The 20,412-nt window shown below is 57.2% G+C and overlaps 9 protein-coding genes across 9 annotated transcripts; 4 read left to right on the top strand and 5 right to left on the bottom strand.

Moving 5' to 3' along the window:
* The first annotated feature begins 48 nt into the window (after positions 1 to 48).
* On the top strand, positions 49 to 2,012 carry B0H18DRAFT_1035247 (uncharacterized protein). The gene is made up of 4 exons (XM_048030311.1): positions 49 to 295; positions 354 to 458; positions 521 to 1,378; positions 1,431 to 2,012. The coding sequence occupies exons 2-4, from the start codon at positions 399 to 401 to the stop codon at positions 1,761 to 1,763; spliced, it is 1,251 nt and encodes a 416-aa protein (XP_047888177.1). The 5' UTR covers positions 49 to 295; positions 354 to 398; the 3' UTR covers positions 1,764 to 2,012.
* A 259-nt stretch (positions 2,013 to 2,271) lies between these two features.
* Positions 2,272 to 3,382, top strand: B0H18DRAFT_40503 (uncharacterized protein). Its single transcript, XM_048037943.1, has one exon. The coding sequence runs from the start codon at positions 2,384 to 2,386 to the stop codon at positions 3,281 to 3,283; it is 900 nt and encodes a 299-aa protein (XP_047888176.1). The 5' UTR covers positions 2,272 to 2,383; the 3' UTR covers positions 3,284 to 3,382.
* Positions 3,383 to 3,783: 401 nt separating this feature from the next.
* On the bottom strand, positions 3,784 to 7,319 carry B0H18DRAFT_1035238 (uncharacterized protein). The gene is made up of 3 exons (XM_048030310.1): positions 7,098 to 7,319; positions 6,702 to 6,746; positions 3,784 to 5,701 (listed from the first exon to the last, which is right to left on the bottom strand). The coding sequence occupies exons 1-3, from the start codon at positions 7,187 to 7,189 to the stop codon at positions 4,225 to 4,227; spliced, it is 1,614 nt and encodes a 537-aa protein (XP_047888175.1). The 5' UTR covers positions 7,190 to 7,319; the 3' UTR covers positions 3,784 to 4,224.
* Positions 7,320 to 7,990: 671 nt separating this feature from the next.
* Positions 7,991 to 9,303, top strand: B0H18DRAFT_40481 (uncharacterized protein). The gene is made up of 5 exons (XM_048037942.1): positions 7,991 to 8,572; positions 8,624 to 8,681; positions 8,776 to 8,895; positions 8,955 to 9,112; positions 9,182 to 9,303. Exons 1-4 carry the CDS (start codon positions 8,129 to 8,131, stop codon positions 8,990 to 8,992), a joined length of 660 nt encoding a protein of 219 aa, XP_047888174.1. The 5' UTR covers positions 7,991 to 8,128; the 3' UTR covers positions 8,993 to 9,112; positions 9,182 to 9,303.
* A 116-nt stretch (positions 9,304 to 9,419) lies between these two features.
* On the bottom strand, positions 9,420 to 10,594 carry B0H18DRAFT_883935 (uncharacterized protein; the record flags this gene model as incomplete). Its single annotated transcript, XM_048041006.1, has 3 exons — positions 9,420 to 9,487; positions 9,557 to 9,842; positions 9,995 to 10,594. The coding sequence occupies 3 exons, from the start codon at positions 10,592 to 10,594 to the stop codon at positions 9,420 to 9,422; spliced, it is 954 nt and encodes a 317-aa protein (XP_047888173.1).
* Positions 10,595 to 10,941: 347 nt separating this feature from the next.
* Positions 10,942 to 12,533, bottom strand: B0H18DRAFT_40389 (uncharacterized protein). Its single transcript, XM_048037939.1, has 4 exons — positions 12,207 to 12,533; positions 12,018 to 12,143; positions 11,917 to 11,950; positions 10,942 to 11,859 (listed from the first exon to the last, which is right to left on the bottom strand). The coding sequence occupies exons 1-4, from the start codon at positions 12,481 to 12,483 to the stop codon at positions 10,998 to 11,000; spliced, it is 1,299 nt and encodes a 432-aa protein (XP_047888172.1). The 5' UTR covers positions 12,484 to 12,533; the 3' UTR covers positions 10,942 to 10,997.
* B0H18DRAFT_1035230 (succinate dehydrogenase cytochrome b560 subunit) lies at positions 12,534 to 13,643 on the bottom strand. The gene is made up of 5 exons (XM_048030309.1): positions 13,409 to 13,643; positions 13,325 to 13,355; positions 13,104 to 13,264; positions 12,867 to 13,049; positions 12,534 to 12,809 (listed from the first exon to the last, which is right to left on the bottom strand). The coding sequence occupies exons 1-5, from the start codon at positions 13,470 to 13,472 to the stop codon at positions 12,724 to 12,726; spliced, it is 525 nt and encodes a 174-aa protein (XP_047888171.1). The 5' UTR covers positions 13,473 to 13,643; the 3' UTR covers positions 12,534 to 12,723.
* Positions 13,644 to 13,998: 355 nt separating this feature from the next.
* On the top strand, positions 13,999 to 16,515 carry B0H18DRAFT_883934 (uncharacterized protein; the record flags this gene model as incomplete). Its single annotated transcript, XM_048041005.1, has 14 exons — positions 13,999 to 14,054; positions 14,107 to 14,247; positions 14,304 to 14,317; positions 14,380 to 14,409; positions 14,472 to 14,680; positions 14,843 to 14,901; positions 14,951 to 15,234; positions 15,291 to 15,457; positions 15,517 to 15,864; positions 15,927 to 16,017; positions 16,081 to 16,160; positions 16,213 to 16,259; positions 16,319 to 16,406; positions 16,462 to 16,515. 14 exons carry the CDS (start codon positions 13,999 to 14,001, stop codon positions 16,513 to 16,515), a joined length of 1,668 nt encoding a protein of 555 aa, XP_047888170.1.
* Positions 16,516 to 17,163: 648 nt separating this feature from the next.
* B0H18DRAFT_1123700 (uncharacterized protein) lies at positions 17,164 to 20,298 on the bottom strand (the record flags this gene model as incomplete). Its single annotated transcript, XM_048034727.1, has 3 exons — positions 17,164 to 17,742; positions 17,794 to 19,776; positions 20,203 to 20,298. The coding sequence occupies 3 exons, from the start codon at positions 20,296 to 20,298 to the stop codon at positions 17,164 to 17,166; spliced, it is 2,658 nt and encodes an 885-aa protein (XP_047888169.1).
* Between the last annotated feature and the right edge of the window lie 114 nt (positions 20,299 to 20,412).

The following is a 20,412-nucleotide window of genomic DNA, read 5'->3' as shown; positions in this document are numbered from 1 at the left end:
CCTCGTTTTCATTATATGGTGCAAAGGTGCACTTCACCACGCGCGCCGCGAACGTCTGTCCTAGACCTCTTCTGACACGATCACATGACATCCCGCTCGTCCAGGTCGTCATACAGGGCTTGCGACTTGCATTCTCCGTCTACCTTGTTCGCGTCTCGACAGGCTGGATATCACCTAGTTTGACAACTCAGAATCTGGTGACCGGTTACGGCCAGAGTACAGCGCTCAGCTCTGGAAAGGTGCACATCATTAGCAAGTGCGCAGTACTGTTCTGTAGCCTTCGTCGACGTCTCAGGTGCGTTGTCTCTGCAAGTGTCTCGGGGGAATTTAGTTCTCAAAATAGAAATATACAGGCAACAGGCATATACTTGCAAGTCGACTACTTGGCACTATACAGCATGCCGCCTAGCCAACGAGTTCTACGACCGCGTAAACAGCGGCCGGATGCTCCAGCCAAGGCAAGCATATACAGTTCATTCCGCCTGTCACACCGCCTCATTCGTGGCCGTTTCTGTCTTAGGCCAGAAGCAGAACGCAGCGCAAGCGATCAAAACGTCATGAGGGGCAGAGCCTAGTGTCCCCTCGACCCTTGAAACTACCATTGGAATTGCTGCTGCTGGTTCTCTCAGAAGTCGATTCCAACACCACGCTCGTCAAAGCAAGCCGGGTGTGCCGCACGTTCCAAAACGAGGTCGAACACATTCTGTATCGAGAGGTCATTGTATACCGTGTACCGCACATTCGCAGTCTACACCGGGCTCTGACCAAGGCGCCCCGACGCGCATCCCTCATCCACACATTTCGGCTCGTAGACAACGGGCGCATCGCAATGGTTGTGCCGCTGCTCAATGAGATACTCCTCACGCTCAAGAACCTCAAGCACCTGGAGCTGGACCTCACTAGCTGCTTCTATAGACCCGAGCTATACCGCTCCGTGCTGAGGACGCTCTCCGAGTGCCCATTCGCCCTGCAATCGTACGAAAGCTATGTGGGCAGCGATGCGGAGCTGATCCGGTTCCTCAGCCGGCAGCCAAGCATCGAGTTCTTCGGCATCAAGGGCGCGGTGCTCGATATGCCGGAGTGGACCCTCCCGCAGGACGTTCTGCCCCGTCTCAAGTACCTCCAGACCGACGACGACTTCTACCTGAGCGCATTGCACGCTCCTCGCATGGTCACGCACCTTGATGTCTCTGCGCTGCCAATAGACGAGGATCAGCTGCATGACATCCTGCAGAACGTCGGAAAACAGCTCGTCAGCTTCAAGTACGCGAGAGACTCGCTCCCGCCATTCCCTATCGACCAACCGGTCGACATACTACGAGGTGGAGCCCTTCCGAAGCTCAAGTTTCTCGAGCTGGGGGACTTCATGGAACGCGGTGTATGTCTCGATATTCTGGTCTATCCGTCATGCTGACGCTCTAGATGCATAGGCTGAGTCGTGCTTTGACCCTCACGCTGATATTTCGTATGTGTCCGAGCCAAGCTTCGCATTGGACACCCTTGTTTGGTCTGCGGTGTGGTTCACCAACGCGGGGCGGGACGGCATACTCCACGAACCGATCGGCCGCTTGGCCTACGCTCGCCTATGGGCGAAGAAGCTCCTACAAGCGAGTCGTACCCTGCGCAGAATATACTACGTCGAGCTGGATGAGTTTGAAGGGGATTTCATGACGGGGACGCTGTTCACGTTGTCGGCCGACGGCGTGGTATTATCGCATGAACACAAGGGGGAGGAGGAGATACCGATGTGGTATACCGTTTGATATGTGAGTCCTCACTCTGAATGATGCAGGGACGATGAGAGTAGGAACGAGTAGCCCACTCTTTTTCAGACTCGAACACTCCGGAAGATACAAGGGTTGTGAATACGGACGAGCGAAGATCATAGTGTACATACTCGGTATTTTCGCGTTACATGCTCAGGGCTTCTACCGCCAAAGCCATATATACAACATCGAGGTTAAGTCTCTCCGCAAGGGCGTCGACCACCGCGATGGATGGTAAGTTATGTGCAGTGTAGTATTATAAGCGCCCGGGACCGTCCCGGCGTCCGATGTGGCCACAGATCACGCGCCCAATACATATATCCTTGGACGGACGCTCATTGAACTTATCCGTTCTTGACCGCGACAGTCACTCGTAGCTCGAGCGGGAAGGCTTGCAGACTCCAGTAGACACATAGATCTGCGGCTGCACATTCACGTACTGCTACCAGTTGTGAGTCTATGTCAACCTCCGCCATTTCAAGACTGACGATTTGTTAGGTCTTTCCCATTGTGGTCTTCTCTCCTAATTGCGTCATAACTTAGTAATTTGTTTCACTCCTGATTGACCTTGCGCTAAAGAAGGGTCAACATATGTAGGCTACTCAAGCTAGGCCTCCATGCCGAAGAAGAAACGCTCTAAGAAGCAAGTTCCGACGCAATCCACGCGGGATGCTGTGATACCTCAAGAATGGAGACTTCCCGCGGAACTCTTCACCATGATACTCAAGGAAGTCAACTCCCCGCTCGCTCTAGCCAATGCGGGTTGCGTATGTCATGCCTTCCGGACAGAGGTAGAACCGCGCTTGTACCGCGAAATCCACGTCTCCCTCGGGGTTCCTCGCCAACTTCGCAGCCTCCAGTGTGCGCTGGCCTCATCGCCTCACCGCGCATCCCTCGTCCACATTCTTCGAGTTGATGACGACAGGCATGCGAAGTCCGGTTGTGCAACGTTCAACAAGATTCTGCCGGAGCTCGTAAACCTCACGGACCTTCAACTCAACGTGGAGTACTGCTGTACGCAGCCGACTCTATATAACAGCATTCTTTGTACTCTCAACAAATGTCCTTTCAGCTTGACGTCCTTCGCGTGTCACACGACGCACAACAAGGAGCTCAAGCAATTCTTGGACAAGCAGACGCAGATCGAATCCTTGGTCGCGAGACACGGCCACATCCTTGACATGGTCGAATGGGTATTATCGAACGACGCCCTCCCGAACCTGAGGTGGCTGCACACATATGACAGCTTCTTTGTCCGTAACATGCAGGCGGACCGCCGGAAGATCGCCCACCTTGACTGGTCCCTCGGTCACACGTACTCCGGCTCGATGATCCACGCCTTAAGCGACCAGATCGTTGAATTCGCTTACCGCAGGACCTTCGTGTGCAGCTCTGACTACATCAGCCACCCCACTGCCCTGTTCCGAGACCACGAGCTCCCTCATCTCAAGCACCTCAAGGTAGTCGATCAAATAGAGGAAGTGAGCAATCCCGTCATATACCAGTTCCACGACTAATCAAAAGCACCTCGTCCCAGCCTATGCCGTGGTTCCCCGGGCTCAGCCACGTAGAATACATGACACGCCAGCCCCTTACTCTCGAGACGTTCACATGGGTCACCGTCTGGGAGACCCGCAGGTACAGGACCACACGCCTGGCCCGGTACCGCGATTTCGTGGACGCAATCCTAACGGCCTGCCCGTCGTTACGGTTCTTCTATGTCGAGCGCGACGACATGGGGCTGCATTTTATCCTCTCCTTCACCATGTCAGAAGAGGGTAATATAGTCGAGCAAGACGAAGCAAGTATACCTGTCTGGCCTGAAGTATGAACGGAAGGTGAGTAGTCGCCTTGTATACGTATACCAAAGTTAATCGACCGCTGTCTCGCCAGGACTTGATGAACGTACAACCCGTCGAGGATGATGGCGGGCAAGGTGTTTAAAACATCACTCAAGCTTGAGGGCACACATTTGGAAGGCTTCTGTAACGAACGACATAGCGACGATGCTTTATACATCATTTTGTACCGCCAAAACTCTACTTCAAATCGATAAATCCAACCGAGGTCCATAGACAGCCGAAGATTGAAGAAAAGGAGCGGCGCACATCCAAATCGCCGAAAGTAATAGAACTTGAAAGGTCGTAACCGCACACCAGCATGTCACCTGCTGACCCAAGGATGATGAAACGTATGAAAATGCACGAGAACGGCTGGATAACGAAGCCAGCTAGGATGTCAGACGATACAGCACATGAGATGCGTACAAATGGGTAACCATGGTCGTAGAATGGACATGCACTGTGTGTGAGTGGGATATATGCAGGGAACATGGGTAATTGCGGTCTTCTTCTTGCTTGATTGCGTCGTCGCCGAGGGCATAAACAGTTGTCGTAAATATTGGTATGCAAGGGCGTAAGAGCCAGAGGAAGGGGGTATACAATCGGTCCCAGCGGGCCTACCGCGAGCGGAACGCCTCGATGTATGACTGGGTCGTCTTCTGCAGCGCCGCGGCGCGCTGGAGGTTGCGCTGCGTGATGTTCACGCCTGCGCAGTCCTCAAGCCAGACCGCGCGCTCCTGGCACGCGCGCACGACCTTGCTCCAAAACGCGTGCACGCGCTTGTCCGGCTGGACCATGCGCATCCGGTGGCTCTCTTCGCTCATGTCCCGCACATACCGCAGACTCGGGAACGCGTCGCACCGCAGCAACGACGAAAGCTGCTCGAACAGCGGGAAGTACGGCGTGTCCGCACCGGGGACGTCCGGATCTTCCCGTAGGCGTGTATCGATGTCTCGGATGCCGATGAGCTCGACACGGGGGTGCGCCGGGAGGAGGATATGCGGCGCGATCCAATCGGGGCTCTGCCAGTGCCACTCCGCATCCGCCGAGCAGATCAGTTCGCGCAGGTTAGGGCACCACTCCGCGAGCGACACTGGGCGCGGCGACGCGTGCTGCATCTGAAGGACGTGCTGGGGCGTCGTGAGATAGTGCTCCTCTACGAGGGCGGACGAGTGCCCGAGCTCAAGCTGCCGCAGCTTCGCTCCGTGCGCCTGGAAGAACGCCGCGAAACCCGCGCCGGTGTAGCTGAAGTCCGAGGATAACACCGACAAGTTCGTCAGCTTGGGCATGTCCCACGACGCGAGGGCCGCGAACGTGTTGTTGTCCAGTGAGACCTTCAGCGCGCGCAGAGACGGCAAGGAGACGTTCATGTCGATCGTCGCGCCGCGTGAGTGCGCCTGTGGCTGCGCGAACGACTCGGCGATGATCGAGCGGAAGTTTGGCGAGCAGCATGAGAGCTCCAGGTACTCTAGCCGCGTCGCGAGGTTCGTCTCCAGTGGGTGCATCCGCAGCTCGAACGGCGTATCGTCGTAGCACGTCCAGCTCAGTCTCCGGATCTTCGGGTGAGCGACCAGTCGCAAGATCTCCTCCGGACTACATCGGGGGTCCTGCACGCCCGTCAACAGATTCCGTTGTACGGAATGGTGGTCGGAGAAGATGAAAAGCTGGGGCGAGTAGTCTAGGATTGTCCGGAGGTCCGCCGGCGCACAGCGCTCCAGCGCAGGCGTCTCGATATGCAGGCGCCGGAGGTACTTCCCGCTGCACTCCAAGCCTTCCACGAACTCCATGATGAGCGTCCGCGCGAGCAGCTTGGCCTGTACCGCATGACTGATCCACACGAACTCGTACACGAATGGCCGGCTCAGCGCGTTCCACTCCTTGCAAACGAGCGACAGCGTGAGCTTCACTTGCATGGCAGCTCGATGCGTCGCGAGCTGGGCGGATGTCGACATCTCCAAGAAGGATAGTTCCTGCTCCGTGTCCAGCGGGTCGTACTCGAATACGCAGGCGTGCTGAATGATGACACCCCATAGTTCTGGCGGGATGTAGGGCAGCTTCAACGATTGTCGTGAGCGGTAGCGGAAAGCCGAGCGTCTGTGGGCGAGGAGTAAGCGCATGTTCAAATCATAACCACCGAGTAAGCGGCTAGAGTGTTGAGTGAGCGAGGAATACGACCACGACAGCTATAAGACCTCCAGGAATGCAGAGCATCCAGCCACCAATATCCAGGAGCCCAGAACGTGCCTTATTTAGCCGTTCTCAACAGAACATGACAGGGCACCAGATAGAGCCCGAGTCGAGATTCAAAGTCTGCCTATACACGGCAAGACAGGCACACGAACCTGGGCATTGCAGCCGTGAGATAAAGCCGGGTGCAGGATGGGTGTAGCTTCAGTCAAGCCAGATGACAAGTTGAGTTGCTCCAGCGTAAAGCCTACCAAATCCCGCACCGAGCACTTCCAACTGTTCCAGAAAGCATGACGGTATTGTGCATAACAGCACACGACATCGCGGGACATGTCCGCACGGACTCCTGTCAGTCAGCGATACGGCGTTCAGTCAGGAGAACCTTGTGGAGGACAAGGTTCCGACGTGGCAGGTAAAGCATACTCTGCCGCGAGGCACAACCGTCGGGTGACTACCAAGACCGGCAATTTACGCTCACAAGTCCTCGATCGCGGGAATGTATGAGACCAGGGAAGCCGCACAGAACATTCACTAGTGTCGTCCGACACATCTTGGCCTCATAACTGAACGACACCAATTGAACGGCGGTCTAATGAGTGGGCCTTGAGCGCGCTGCGCGAACCACGTCTCCCACGTCTCCCGGGCACCCATAAACGATTGCACGCGCAGTGCGCATATACTGAGCGAGAACGGGCCAGGCCATCGCTGACGATAGAGGTACCAGTTGGACACCAAGTGCTTTATACCGCTCCGGTATTGTGCGCTTCGGTGTATCTAGCAAGACTGAGGCCGGCGTCATGAGGGTGATGCAGCGTCGAGTCGTCTTAGGGGTGGACATTACCCGGCGGAAAAGCCCCAACACGACGACAGACGAGAAGTGGAAGCGGAATAGGGTGAAGAGGCTCACCGTTTGCTAGGTATTCGGTCTGTTGTTGAACGGTCGGTGATGTGTCTAGAATTGAGGGTGTGAGTACAGATTTTATTTTACATGCGAGTTGACACGCGTCCCCGGACGCGAGTGTCAAGATGCATGTCGCGCACGCACACCCGGGAAACGCGACACCTCCCATGTCCAAGTGACACAAGGACAGTGCAAGGACAGTCCATGAACACATATTACATGCGTTTCCCGGATTTGCGACGCGACTTGCCTCTTCGCGACTAGCGTCCAGCTCGCTTATAGTCAGATTGTCGAAGGATGATATGCTGCATTCAACGGCAACAACTCGACCACCGGCGGAGAAGACGGTGCTAGCTGGGAATCCCCGGCCAACCGTCGTGCTGAGCCAGACGAGATGCTTACCGTCTACTGTGCAGCCGCTGCGTGACCGCGCGGATGCCGTCCTGGATGCGGCGACAGAGCACGTCTGGGACATAGTTTGAGGCCGAGGGCATGTCTGGGTCTTGCTGGTGGGTGGTGAAAAGGCGGTCGTCGTCGTGCGGAGGGTCGTGGACGTCGTGGGGGACGGGGAGGAGGCGTTGGTGGACGTGGATGGAGAGGGAGTCTCTTGCAGGTCGACGACCCCTGCCATATACATCAGGCGCCGGCGCCCCCGGCTTCCTGCTCTCCAGCCGGGCCTTCGCAGGCCGTCGCTCTCACCGCCCGCTGACTAAGCAGACCAGGCGCCAACATTTGCGGACGGCCATGTCCGCATCCGGAAAGCCCTCCTCGGAGCTGCCCCGGCATCAGCCCGGCACCGCCAGCGCCGTGCCGCTCGCTGTCCGCCCTCGACGAGCGGGCCGTCCTCGAGGTCGTCTGCCCCGCCTCGCCACCTACTTCCATACCCGGCATTTCTACCAACCCTCCCCGCTTGCACTCGCAGTCCCAATCCGGAATTCCCACCAACCACCCGGCGTCAGTAACGAATGGACAGCATCCGCGCCTCGCCCAAGCCCTCTCACGCGCCTCAACCACCCAGCCCTGTCCGTTCTTCGCGGACTTGTCCGCACATTCTACGGAGAAGGGCCTGGCACTGGCAGACTCTCAGGCCATCGCTCGCTCGTCGGGTGCGCGAAGAAGGTTGTACGTACTCGTCGGCGTTATGCTGTGCACCTGACCTCGACCCCGAAACGCCGACGCTCACGAACCGCCTGGCTCCTGAACGTAATCGCCTCTTCAGCGCATACGTGGAGCCTTTGTGGCATATGTAGGGTGGCAGGGCTGTGGTCGTCTGGCGGACGCCAGTGTCACCGGGCGGTGGAGTTCCTGGGCTCGGCGTTTTCCTACAAGTCGGTCATCGAACAGATGCACCGCCGCGTAGAACGGCAGTATCTTTCGATGCAAGGCCCGTCCCAGCTGCTGACCTGTGGAGATACTCATCTGTAAGATATGTGATGCATACCGCACACACATCTGTTCATCCATTCTTGATTGTTCCTTTACTGAGCGAGGCTCCCAGGGGAACTACAATGACCGCAAGTTTCCACGGTCTTCCCTTCGCAGAACCGAGTGACAATTGGCCTCGTATAGGCTATATTTTCCGGGGTGTCTGTCATCCAGCACCCACGGCGACGTCTTTCGCTGAAAGTTTGATTCCAAATCCTAAACGGATCATGTCATCCGGCCCATACGGTCACAGCACTTCCTCCCTGGTGACAGCTTCTCCCACCGGTACCGAACCACTTTCGCGGGAGCCCTCTCACGGCGGAAAGCACTCCATTTGCTGTTCTATAATAGTCTCTATACACCTCGCCCTGACGTTCGTCGTAATTATAGGCTGCAGACATATGCTACCCGTCCGCATGAATGCAACACGGACTGACGTTGCTGAGTCACCGGTACGCACCTTCTGTCCGACAGCTGTAGGGTTGTACTTACAGCATATGGAGGGCTCGTTGACACGACCATCGCTCGCCGCATCGTGTCCTTGTCCAGGTCTCATGCTAGGTCTTCTCCGGCTTTTCGCGCCCCCAGACGTTCTCTAAATCAGGCTACTTCACTCGGAATGCGCATGTACAATGCACTGGAAAAGCATCCGCAGACCAATCGCTGTTACATGGGCTGAACGTCGGTCTCGGCGGGCTCCCAGAGCGCATCAAAGTGCCCGGTTGCACGGGGAGTCCGTGCAGGGCCGCCATGGCTTACGATACGCATACGACCGGTACGTGGAACCCACCCTCTCTGTGAATTAGGTGCCCACATAATTGATATCCAACAAAGAGTGGCACAGAGAATTCGCCGCTGCATCCGAGTCGTAATTGCAAACACACCACACCAGTCGCCGTGGTACGTGCCTGCGACGCTAGTAGGCCAGTCGCAGGAACCTGAAACTCCAGTCGGTGACCACCAAAGCCAGCTCCGCGAAAGCCTGTGCATTGGTGAGCCACGCTTCTACATACTACGCACAGACACACGGGCCTGGTCCCACAATCGAATGATGTACACAGTACTGTACAGAGCATGATGGCATTGGCGCGTGGCAGCTACCTCAGGCGATCTGAGTAAAGCTCGACGCTACAATTCGTACACACGTCATATACTGCGACCGTAAAGTAGGCGCGGCCAGGGCGACACCGTTCTGAATATGTCCCATCTCACTGCATCAGACATGAAGCAAGCACCGTCCTTTTGTCAAAGCGTTCACATCTCAGCCTGAATCCCACTATGCTTTGCAGGCTACTAGCCTCAGGACTCCACGAAGTTGAGCAACCCAACAAGAACGAGACAAACAGAGTACGCGGACGTCAAGTAACCTGTCAACGTTTCAACACCCAAGTCAGACTTGACCCGCACCGATAACTCATCAACACGTCAAGACGTACCTGCAATCGTGAACGCGGTCGAAGGGTCACTTGCTGCGATACTGTACACGACCCCGATCACCACCGAGGCCAGCACAGGGAGCAGAACAGCGATGGCTATCCGAGAGAGCTGCCACCGCTCCACGAACTCGATCCCGAGATCGGTGCGAGCTGTCAGGACCTGCATGAACTCGTGCCGCCCTCTCATGTAGGACGGGTGGTGCAGGAACCAGCGCAGGCGCATGTTTTTTGACGGGCTGACCTTCGCTGGCCCGACGCGTTGCGGGTATATAATTGAGTGGTCTGCCTGTGTATGGAGACCCGCTAAGCGTTCTATCGAGCAAGATGAAAACGTTTTGACTCACATGTACCATCGTCATCGAGCTATTGCAAGCCATCGTCGTCAGCAGACATCCTTGTAAGCTTATATAAAAACGTCAACATGGTAACTCACGCGACGTTCCTCAACGAGAACCACTTCCTCCACACCGTCCGCAGATCGTCATACGTTCTCCGCAATTCGCTCAACAGCGCCTCGTCGTCCCACGCGGCCTCTATCTTCATGATCTTGTAGTCCGAGCCCCGGAAGACCTTCAACGGGAACACCCTCCATGCCGGGCGCCACCCATCTTCCGCCTTGCTCTTCAGCTGATGTGGGAGACCAACCGCGTGCACGAGATTTACATACGGCTGGAACGGCACATTGGGTGGTATGCAAGCCCCCGGAGGTGATGGGCTGCGAACTTTCTCGTACAAGCCAGAGCCCTGCCTGCCCGTGAAGGTTGCGGCAAGATTCGTAGAATGTGCACCAGAGATTAGGCTCTTCACGCTACCCTTTGGGCTAGAAGGGCGTAAAGTAGGGACCCGGTGTACGTGCGCGTATTGCGAGGCCCCAACGACCTGCGGTGCATGTGCGGGTTCTACAAATGCAGGCTGTAGCAGGGGCGGGTCAACGATGCGCAGAGCCTGCGGTCTGCCTACGGGAACAGACCCAGGTGCGACGACTTGGACGCATAATGCTTGCGGGGGTGGGGGAATGTCAGGCCGCGGTCCCTCCATCACCAGACACGCACGACCAGAGCCCCTAGCGCCGGCTCTCGTGGGTGGTCGGAGGTCGGCCCACCCTGAGGACGCTGAAACCGGGCCGGAGGCACTGGACAACGGTACATCTGCATCAGTATGGTTTCTGGACAACAAGCCCTGGAAGAAATTCTGCAAGACTCCGTGTCTATTTGGGTGTACCAGTCGTGTTGACAGACTCTGCGAGCGCCTATGCGTGAGCGGAGCAACATCGCCTGAGGGTCCCGCGGCTGGGGCAAGACGAGGCGACTCTCTGTGTTCGATGGAATGATCTCTGTCATCGCTCGCCGGAGGTGGCAATATGACCACTGGGCTGCTTCTGCGCAGTGAATGGATGCTCCCAGGCGATGATCTCCTCGACGGCATGTCGGGGATAGGCCGTTCATAGCGACCCACTGGCACATCGACGGACGCCGGTCCTCATCTGCCTGTTAAAATCAATGTGCGGACTGCTCGACCGTGATCTCCGACTCGGAGGCCTTTCCACCGAAATCGCAGTCTCCGAAGGGCGACGACGCACAGAATCCTCCGTGCGCATTGATCGTTCCCGGGACGTTGGTGGCGGAGACAATGAGGGTAGCCGCGTCGCTACGAGCGGGGGGGACGAGGGTGCCTCGCTGGGCAGCGGGCTTTGTGGGGACAAACATGGGGTGCTCGGCGATGGAGATCGACTTGCATGTCTGCGGCTCTCGCGAGAAAGCGGTGACGGATCCCTACATCGGGGAGGCGTCCCTGCTCGAAGCACGACAGACATGATAACAGCCTGGGGAGGGGAGCGACTCGAACGACGAGCACGAGGTCCTAACGACGTGACTCGGGAAGAACGGCTCCTGTAGCTGACCACTGAAGCTGAAGGGGGACGTGATGTAGGTATGGCTTCCGGAGGACATTCTGGCGCCGTATCACGACGGGCGAAGAGAGAAGGAGTGCAGTGATCGCAGCCACGAGCTATGCTAGGACTTCGGCGCATGCTCTCATGGCGGCTAGCCGGGGAATCCGGTGACGAGGCACGCCGATACTGAGGGCTCGCAATGCATCCTCCGGGTACTTTGCGCGGGAGAATCCTCCGGGTACTTCGGAGGGTCCTTTTCACGCACGCGGGAGAATCCTCCGGGTACTTTGGAGGGTCCGGCGCAATGCACAGCATGACCGGCCGATCAGGCGAGCGAGACGGAGGCCTACTGGAAGACCGGTGGCGAGTCAGCGACCGTCCTCTTGACACGTTGCTGGATGACGGTGTGTAACTAAGAAGAACAGCGCTGAGTATCCGAGATATCCTGAGCTCAGGGAGTGAAACTTGCCTTGCAGGCATGGCGCACGCTTCTTCACAAACCGCTAGGGGACGTATGTTATCGTGATCCTAACCAGGGAACGATGGCCGCTCGGATGCCACAATACGTACGTTCAATTTCATCGGGATGTGCATAGGCACGCCCATCGGCGGGCGACTCTACCATAGTGTGCGATCCATCGCTCTTCCTCTCCTGCGCAGGAGGCCGCTGCGAAGTGGCAACAGGGATCCTGGTCTCTGAGACAATAATCGCTTGCATGAGAGGACTGAATATCGGTATGAAATTCACATCGAACGTACGATCTAAGAGCCCAAGTGTCGAGCTTGGCGGGACGAATCCAGTGGAATAACGTACATTCTGCCGAGGCTGGTACGGCGTAGGCGCAGGCCAACTTCCTGGAGTAGAAGTCTGCGGATGAGAACCTTGTAGGCCATACGGTGCCGGGACATCTGGGGACTGCCCGAACTGCAGCTGAGCGTTCTGGGCTGCCTCTACTGCCTCTACAAGGCGCGCGTAGTCACGCTCTTCCTGCTCCTCGCGCGAGAGCTGCTGCACAATGGAGTAGCTGTTACCCATACCTACGTGACCTGGTAGCAAATGGGAGGACGAAGTCGCCGGCGGGGAAAGAGCGACAAAGCTAGCGTTCGCATATAAGAGTGATTATCAGCGCGCTAAACGTCAAAGCTGTGAACCTCAGTACAATGGGGATTGGCTTCTTATGCGGTTTGCCACCGAGCCGTCAAGGTCCGAGTACAGCCTGTGAATGCGAATCCTAGGATCACAGCCTCTTGTGCATTGTCTACAAATATAGCTACATCACAGGAGGACGAGCGCGACAGTCGTGACAGCGGTAGCCCCGAGCACGGCATAACCAGTCTGGTACGCCCCCTTGAGGCTGAGGACTGAAGAAGTTCAATCATCAGTGAAGTGTACATCCTGGAGAGGGTAGTATGACGTACATTTGCCCGTGTCCCAAGCCAAGTGCCGCAGACCGTTCCACGAGTGGAACGCGAAGGGCGCGGCCAAGATAGCCTTCCCGGTGTATTTGACGGCGTCGGGAAGGCCAGCGACGAACTCGATGACGTGCACGGAGTCGAACGTCCCGGGTGCGACAAGGTATGCAAGGGCATATCCGTACAGAACTACGCGGGTATTAGCTTTGAAGTCTAAGATATACTGGTCACGCGAATACATACGGACGCTCAGAGCAGAACCAGTCATACGGTTGGCAATCGAGCCGAGCCAAGTCAGTTGAGGCTGGTAGATGGTGAAGTGGGGGCTAGAGGGACGCTTCAGGCGTTGCGTGTTGAGGATTTCATTCATGGCCGAGGGGGGAAGAGACTGTGTCTGGACGCCACTGATTCAATATGACATGTCAGCTGCAGATGCTCAAGTTGAGGTCGAAGGATCGACTTGCCGCTTGGGAACCACCACCCGGAAGGCATTGGCTACGTGCGCTCAAACCGTGAGCTCGACGCGGAAGTGTTGCGACAGCACTCACCCCTCGGCTTGAGAGCAGCCTGCCTAAGCGCGGAACCCAGACCTAACACTCTGGCAGACGACATGGTGGTAGTGAGAGGATAGTGGACTTTGTAGGCAAGCACGGTCACCGCGGCGGAGTCGTCGGCCGTAGGGACCGTGATGTGACGAAATTCACGTGCCGAACGCGTCCCCGGTCACACAGCTGTCGCGTACTTGAGTAAACGCCGGTGATCTCTACTTTACTTCAACCCACAATTCAACCAGCAAGCACAAATCCTCGAACTACGTAGCGTGTCGCTCACTGGTCAGTATATTAATCGTACTTCGCCACTGGAGCGTGTCAGAACGTGTTAGTGGTCACCCCGTTTGCTTGCTTCACCGATGACAAAATAGAGCGTGTGTGATTGGCCAGAGCTGAGAGCACACCAATGGTGATGGCAGCGACGTCATCGCCTAAATTGGGTGTGTACTTATATCGACCCTCTGCAGCGTCGGCGCGAGCGTATGTACTCCCTCCTTCGTCCTTTTCGTCCACGCCCTTGTATTCTCGCACTATCCTCTAGAACATATCTATTCAAACCGCTTGTTCCAACAGCCCAATCGCGCAAGATGTCTGCAAAGACCATCGCGGTGCTCAACGAGTCTGAACTGAAGGATGGAGAGTTGTGCGTAACAGAACCGACGCATATACTCCTACATGCTCATTTGCATCTCCAGGAAACAAGTCGACTTTGAGGGCGAAGGAAAAGTCCTCCTCTCACGTTTGGGCGATCAGATTCATGCGACTAGTGCATTCTGCACTCACTATGGCGCACCGCTTGCGAAGGGTGTGCTCACCGCTGACGGCCGAGTCGTCTGGTGCGTGATGAGCCCCATAATTCAACGATCAACCATTAATTTGTACTATAACACAGTCCTTGGCACGGAGGTTCGTCCATTTGATTGGGGTATGCGCTGAGTGGATGAATAAATGCTAACTGAACTAAACAGCATGTTTCAATGTCTCCACTGGCGATATCGGTACGTCACAGTCTGCATATTCTCTTTTGAATCATGCCAGTAAACACTCGGCGTGCATGTAGAGGATGCGCCCGCGCCCATGGCGATCCACTCTTTCAAAGCTCATATCGCCGATGGGAAGATCCACGTGACCGCGAATCCCTCCGACACGCTCAAGAACAACATGTCCCGCCAGTCCAAGCTGCTTGCCACCGGGGTAGGCAGCGGGAAGGGCGTTGTCATTGTCGGGGGAGGAAGTGGTACCTTCCATTGCATCGAGAGTTTGCGGGAGGTGAGTGACGCTTCGCGCAGGCGTCACGGCCTGGCCCGGCGCAAGCTCTGGCCGTCCCGTTTGCATATCGAGCGTATATATGCACTAGGTCGTGATGAGCCTGCTGCTACTCGGATATGTTGATTCCTAACAGAAAAATCTGACTGACTTGGATGTCTGCAGCATGGCTTCAACGGCCCGATCACCGTCCTCTCCAAGGAACATTACAGCCCTATCGACAGGTGCGCATATATCCACTGAATAACATACCACACCTTACACCCCTGGCAGGACGAAGCTGAGCAAGGCGCTCATAACCGATCCGGCCAAGATCGAATGGCGCTCGGCGGCAGACCTCAAGACGAAGTACGGCGTAGATCTGCGCACAGGCGTACAGGTCGAGTCCGTCGACGCGCCCGCGAAAAGCGTGCGCCTTACCGACGGCACCACCGTCCCGTACGAGACGCTCGTCCTCGCCACCGGTGGGCTTCCCCGCCGCCTCCCGATCGACGGCGCGAGTCTAAGCAACGTGTATACGATGCGCGGCGTCGAGGATGCGCAGAAGATCGACGCAGGTGGGTGTTTCCGGTGTTGTAGTAATGCGGGAAGATCAGCTGAGTGTCGGCCGTAGCGTGCAAGGAGGGCAAGCGGTTGGTCGTGATTGGCTCCTCGTTCATCAGCATGGAGCTCGTCGTCGCTGTATCCAGTAGAAAGCTCGCATCCATTGACGTCGTCGGACAAGACTCCGTCCCCTTCGAGTCCGTCCTCGGCAAGGAAGTCGGTCGGGGGCTCATGAAGGTACCCACCATCTCACTCACATGCATACTCTCAACATGAAGTAACCTCTGCACCCCCAGTTCCACGAGTCCAAAGGCGTGCACTTCCACATGAACGCCCAGGTCTCGAAGATCGTGCCCTCGCCGAACGACGGCTCCAAGGCTGCCGCAGTCGTCGTGAAGAGCAGCGCGGGCGAGCACACGCTCCCCGCGGACGCGATCATCATGGGCGTCGGCGTCGGGCCCGCGACCGAGTACCTCAAGAGCGGGCAGAGCAAGGGCTTCGAGAGCGCGCTCGACAAGACCGGTGCGGTACTAGTGGACGAGTACCTGAGGGTGAAGGGCCTGCAGGGCGTGTATGCCATCGGGGATATCGCGATGTACCCCCAACCTGGGACAGGGGAACTTCGTAGGATCGAGCACTGGAATGTGAGGAAGGGTGTTGGTATCGCGGAAGATCCGCCTGGTGGCTGATATAGTCTGGGGCGTAGGTCGCGGGTAACCAGGGACGTGCGACGGGCAAGACAATCGCAGAGGGCAAGGGACAGCCATTCGTCAAGGTCCCTGTTTTCTGGAGTGCCCGTGCGTGTGTTCTTGTTTGAGGCGGAGGAGCAGTGATTGACTAGATTGTTATACCCGGTCCAGAGGGCCAGCAGCTCCGCTACTGCGGCGTAGGTGCTGGGTTCGAGGACGTGATCATCGTCGGCAACCCCGACGAGTTAAAGGTAGCTGCCAACATGCAAGCTCGTACTTCATCGTACTGATCATGTCCGGCAGTTCATCGCGTACTACGTGAAGGACGACAAGGTTGTCGCTGTGGCGAGGTAAGCAGCATTCAACTCGCGAAGCAGAATGAGAGCGTTCAACGACCCGACATGAACAGTATGCAGAAGGACCCTGTCGTCAGCAAGGCGTCGGAACTGCTCCGCCTGGGCTTGATGCCTTCTCCCTCGGAGCTGCGCGCTGGCAAGGTATGTCAGTTCCCTTGGGAGGTGACGCGAGACTGAATGACGCACCTTCCTACAGGATATCCTTTCTGTCGACATACAGACGGTCAACGCCAAGAAGGTCGTAGGATGAACAGTGGGGGTTCCTGTGAGATAAGACAAAGTTGGAACTGGGACCGGATTGTATCGTTAGTACGTGTACCATAGTGCAGTTCTTGAGTTGCATCGTCGTCCGTATACACACGAGTCGTGGGGCAGTGCCGTCGGGAACGGCAGCCCAGGACAGCATGAGTAAGTAATGTACGATGTGGTTCATCTGAATACCAGACTGTAAGACGCAGACGCAGTACTTACCTTGCTTCACAGTTGACCGACACGTGGCAAACAAACTCGTTCGGAGACCATATACAGAGACAAGAAGACGCGCTATACATTGTTGGTCGTTAGTATGTAGGTCATAATCATAAAGGGGGTCGTGAGCATCAGATAAGTAGGTGACGGATAGATACAACCAGATCGGAGCAAAGATATGAAAGGTGACGCAGAGCAATGCAAAACATCTAACAGGTATCGGGAGTCATGATGAAGTTCGAATGAGGTGTCGCAGAACGAGGTCGGGGGTAGGGGTAGGGAGCAAGGGGTAGAGCGGGTAACGCGTGTAAAGGCCGTTCAAGGATGTGAAGGAGGTACGCCATCGAGCTGTCTCGACGGGCACGCAAGGGGTATGCGGAATAGGAGAATGGAAGGGGTCGATCATCAAACCCGGGGGAGTACTCTCGCACTACCACAGGAGGTCATCGTCACGTCTGGAGTCGACGAAGCCCTGTTCGCTGGGTCGGTACCACGGCAGCGCAGGAAAGTGCAACACAGCGCCACTCACTGGGTCCGTACCGCTCGTCGTCACACTCGCATGCGTGCCACTGTCTTCAGTCCTCGAAGTCGTCGTGGAGGTCACCGTCCCAGCAGCGGTCGTCGGCGTTGCAGGACGCGGCTCCGGGAGCACGGGCGCTTCTTCTGCAGAAGACGAAGGCGATTGGCGGATGGGCGACATCGGGCGCACGCCTGGTAAAGTCGGGCTCCAGGCGCCTTCTCTGGAAAAGACGGCGGACAAGGGTGGGGAAGCAGTCTCGCTGACCTGTTCGAGCCTCCGTTCGCCGACTGAGCCAGCGTGCGAGACGGAACGAGATCCAGAACTGCCACTAGGCCCTTGCGAGTGCGACTTGGACGAGGAACTATGGTGCGTGTGTAGTGATGCAGCCGTAGAGCCAGACGAATGCAGGACATGTGGAGTGAGATGCGACCGTCCAGACGCAAGAGAGCCACGCTCGGACTGCAGGGCATCCCGATGAATTACCATAGGCTGTAAAAACCATAAGACTGAATTGCGCCGTGAATGAACAATGGGACTTACCACTCCAAAGGTTGTCCGTCGCCCGCCGGGTGCTGCAGCACCGACGTTGCCTGACAGTGTGCGCCACCCATCTTGAGCCGGAGGCGGCGCCTCTTCCAGGACGTCAATCCTGATGCCAGAGGTACTAGAAGTTCCATCCGTCGTCGCATGCGAGTCGCGCCACACGCTAGGATTTGGCAGGCCCGGGGGAGGTTGCGTACGGCTGCTTCCAGAGGCGGCAGTGAACGGCGAGGCAGGGCGGGGAACAGGCATGTCAAGCACGTCGACGGTGTCGCCTGGACCGGAGTCTCCAGAGCTGTGCGGAGAGTCACGATGCGACTCCTCATAGGTAGGTGGCTCATAGGCAGGTATGTCCAGATAGCCACCACGAGTAGCGATCTCAGGTGTCAGCTCTGCGAGCGGCGACACGGGCGCCGTGCGGGCCTGAGGGAGCGGAGGCACAGGCGGAATGCCCGGTTGTGAACGATTAGATCCAAACGTTCCAGCCGGGGTCACGCTGACGTCTACCAACGAGCTGCTTGGGGTCTCTCTCGCATCATGGTACACGGTGCTGACGCTTGCACGGCTCTTGGCACTGACAGAAGAGACAGGCCGTTCCCCGCCGATGAGGAGACCCAAGCCCTGGGGGAACGACGATGGTGGCCTCGGTCTCCGACTCCCGCTGGAATCCGGCGTCGGACTAGTCGGCTCATGTGTGGGCAGCGGCGCCCACGAGAGTGGTCTTGAGCGAGATCCCTGTCTTGAATGCGAGCGTGGGGGTGTACGTGTGTACCGATCCCCCTCCGCACCTTCACGTGAGCTGGGTCTCGAGCCCATGGGAGGGGGGAGGAAAGACATCCGCCTAAACCAGCTCATCCGCGGGAGGTTCGCGAGTCTCTCGAGGCCAGAGGTGCCACTCATGATGGAACTGTTGCCTGCGTCCGACGTGGGCTGACTGTAGTTACTGACCTTGACTCGCCGCGCCGTGAGCAGCTCTGCACGCTCCTGCTCCTGCGCGTCAATGCTGCCTGACTTCTCTGACGACCCGGAGAACGCGGCAGACGCGAGCGAGCGCATTGACTTTGTCTCAATGAACGATGGCCTTGCCGCACGCATGCTTCGGCGGTCCGAGCCCAGCGGCGGAGGTGGCAGAAGCGGCGACGTGTGCTCGTCAGTCGAGGGGCTTACTAGGCGCACCTGCGGCATCGCAGCATCCTCTTCGTTCATACGCGCGAGTAGCTCCTCGCGCGGCATGATGGGTCCGCCCACATGCGTCGTTGTCCCTGGCCGGCGCGTCGAGCCCGTGCCTGCAGCGAGGGCCGCAGCCGCTGGCACGCTAACAAGTGTGTCCGTGCCCGACTGCGTCTGCGACATCTCATTCGCACCGCGGACAGTGCGGTTCAAGAAGGGGTCCGTCTCGTCTCCGCTGTCACGCGGGGTGCCTTCTTCGGGGCTGCGCGGGCTCGTTGGGCTTTGAGGCAGCCTATCCTCGAAATCCTCGGGATTGACCATCTGCCACTCTGTCCAAATCGGAGTCTGCCGCCGCGACTTGCGCCGCGAGAAGACCGTCGTGGACCGATTCCAGAAGCTCGAGCTCGCGCTCTTGCTCGGTGGGTCGGTCGTGGTCCTGACGCCTCGGTAGTGTCTCCGCAGGAGTAGCCAGATGAGTATCAACAGCACCAGAATCAGTGTGCCCAGAAGGGAGCCGAGCACAGCGCCTAATATAGTCGCTGATCTCGAAGTATGTGCACCAGCCGCTGCGGCAGAGGATGTCGCTGACGCCGATGCCGACGACGTGCTGGTCATGGAGGTGCTCGGCGGTATTGAGCTTGACGCCGATGATGTCGAGGTCGACGAAGGAGTTGGGGAAGATGACAACATAGATGAACTAGATGGAGCAGACGAGGGCGACACAGTAGAAGACGGCGACGCGGAGGTAGGAGCTGCGGAGGTAGACGGAGGTGGGGTCAACCCTCCGTACGTCCAAGCTGAGTCCAGGGGGATCTACGGGGCCGCGTGAGTAATTGGAAAGACAGTGAACAGATGTCATAGTATGGCAGAGCAGTCAAGGCACGGAACAGTTCTTCAGCGAGGGGATGTGTAGAACATCTGGCTGAAAGCCAATGGTCGACCTGTCGTATCTCGCGATCCAGCTGCTTTGCCGAAATGAAATGTGCTTCTCTATGTCGTCACAAGCACGCGTCGCACACGCACTGCCATGGAAATGGATACGAGAGTATGGTCCCGGCATCCAGAGAGCAGCGACGCTGCAACCGACCACCGCTCTACGCGCTCCGCGTTGAGCACTGCATTGGGACTCGTTGACTGCATTGAAGAATGCTGTGCGCATGATACGCGACGAGTATCTCAGGAACAATTCGAAAGCCTACATTCGAGAAGATGAACCATTGAAAACGAAGGCGAACTCACACTTGGACCGTAGTAGGTGAGCGGTAACACGAGGGTCGTGTACGAGGTGAAGACACTTCCGTCGGGTTCGGTGATGATCGAGGAGGAGAGGGTCATCCAAGACGGAAGAGACTGCGTTGGTGCTGCCATACAGCAGGCAGCGCAAGGCTAGAATGAAGTCGTGAGTAGAGAGCGTGAGGGTTCGCTGCGAGGACGGCGTTCTCATCAGCG

The sequence above is a fragment of the Fomitopsis serialis genome (assembly GCF_022376445.1).
Source record: "Fomitopsis serialis strain Sig1Antser10 chromosome Unknown B0H18scaffold_104, whole genome shotgun sequence".
Taxonomy (NCBI): Eukaryota; Fungi; Basidiomycota; class Agaricomycetes; order Polyporales; family Fomitopsidaceae; genus Fomitopsis; species Fomitopsis serialis.
Note: the sequence above shows the minus strand (reverse complement) of the source record. Positions and strands in the feature narration are given on the sequence as shown.

Coding starts and splice junctions, on each gene's coding strand:
- B0H18DRAFT_1035247 (XM_048030311.1), top strand. CDS start 399: ATGCCGCCTAGCCAACGAGTTCTACGACCGCGTAAACAGCGGCCGGAT. Junction 459..520: donor GGCCGGATGCTCCAGCCAAG/GCAAGCATATAC, acceptor TTTCTGTCTTAG/GCCAGAAGCAGAACGCAGCG. Junction 1,379..1,430: donor GGGACTTCATGGAACGCGGT/GTATGTCTCGAT, acceptor CTAGATGCATAG/GCTGAGTCGTGCTTTGACCC.
- B0H18DRAFT_40503 (XM_048037943.1), top strand. CDS start 2,384: ATGCCGAAGAAGAAACGCTCTAAGAAGCAAGTTCCGACGCAATCCACG.
- B0H18DRAFT_1035238 (XM_048030310.1), bottom strand. CDS start 7,189: ATGCCCTCGGCCTCAAACTATGTCCCAGACGTGCTCTGTCGCCGCATC. Junction 6,747..7,097: donor CAGCGGCTGCACAGTAGACG/GTAAGCATCTCG, acceptor CCTCAATTCTAG/ACACATCACCGACCGTTCAA. Junction 5,702..6,701: donor GACCGAATACCTAGCAAACG/GTGAGCCTCTTC, acceptor CCTCGCCCACAG/ACGCTCGGCTTTCCGCTACC.
- B0H18DRAFT_40481 (XM_048037942.1), top strand. CDS start 8,129: ATGCATACCGCACACACATCTGTTCATCCATTCTTGATTGTTCCTTTA. Junction 8,573..8,623: donor CTGACGTTGCTGAGTCACCG/GTACGCACCTTC, acceptor CAGCATATGGAG/GGCTCGTTGACACGACCATC. Junction 8,682..8,775: donor TTGTCCAGGTCTCATGCTAG/GTCTTCTCCGGC, acceptor AAGCATCCGCAG/ACCAATCGCTGTTACATGGG.
- B0H18DRAFT_40389 (XM_048037939.1), bottom strand. CDS start 12,483: ATGGGTAACAGCTACTCCATTGTGCAGCAGCTCTCGCGCGAGGAGCAG. Junction 12,144..12,206: donor GACACTTGGGCTCTTAGATC/GTACGTTCGATG, acceptor TTATTGTCTCAG/AGACCAGGATCCCTGTTGCC. Junction 11,951..12,017: donor ACATCCCGATGAAATTGAAC/GTACGTATTGTG, acceptor TACGTCCCCTAG/CGGTTTGTGAAGAAGCGTGC.
- B0H18DRAFT_1035230 (XM_048030309.1), bottom strand. CDS start 13,472: ATGTCGTCTGCCAGAGTGTTAGGTCTGGGTTCCGCGCTTAGGCAGGCT. Junction 13,265..13,324: donor CGGGTGGTGGTTCCCAAGCG/GCAAGTCGATCC, acceptor ATATTGAATCAG/TGGCGTCCAGACACAGTCTC. Junction 13,050..13,103: donor TGGTTCTGCTCTGAGCGTCC/GTATGTATTCGC, acceptor ATACCCGCGTAG/TTCTGTACGGATATGCCCTT.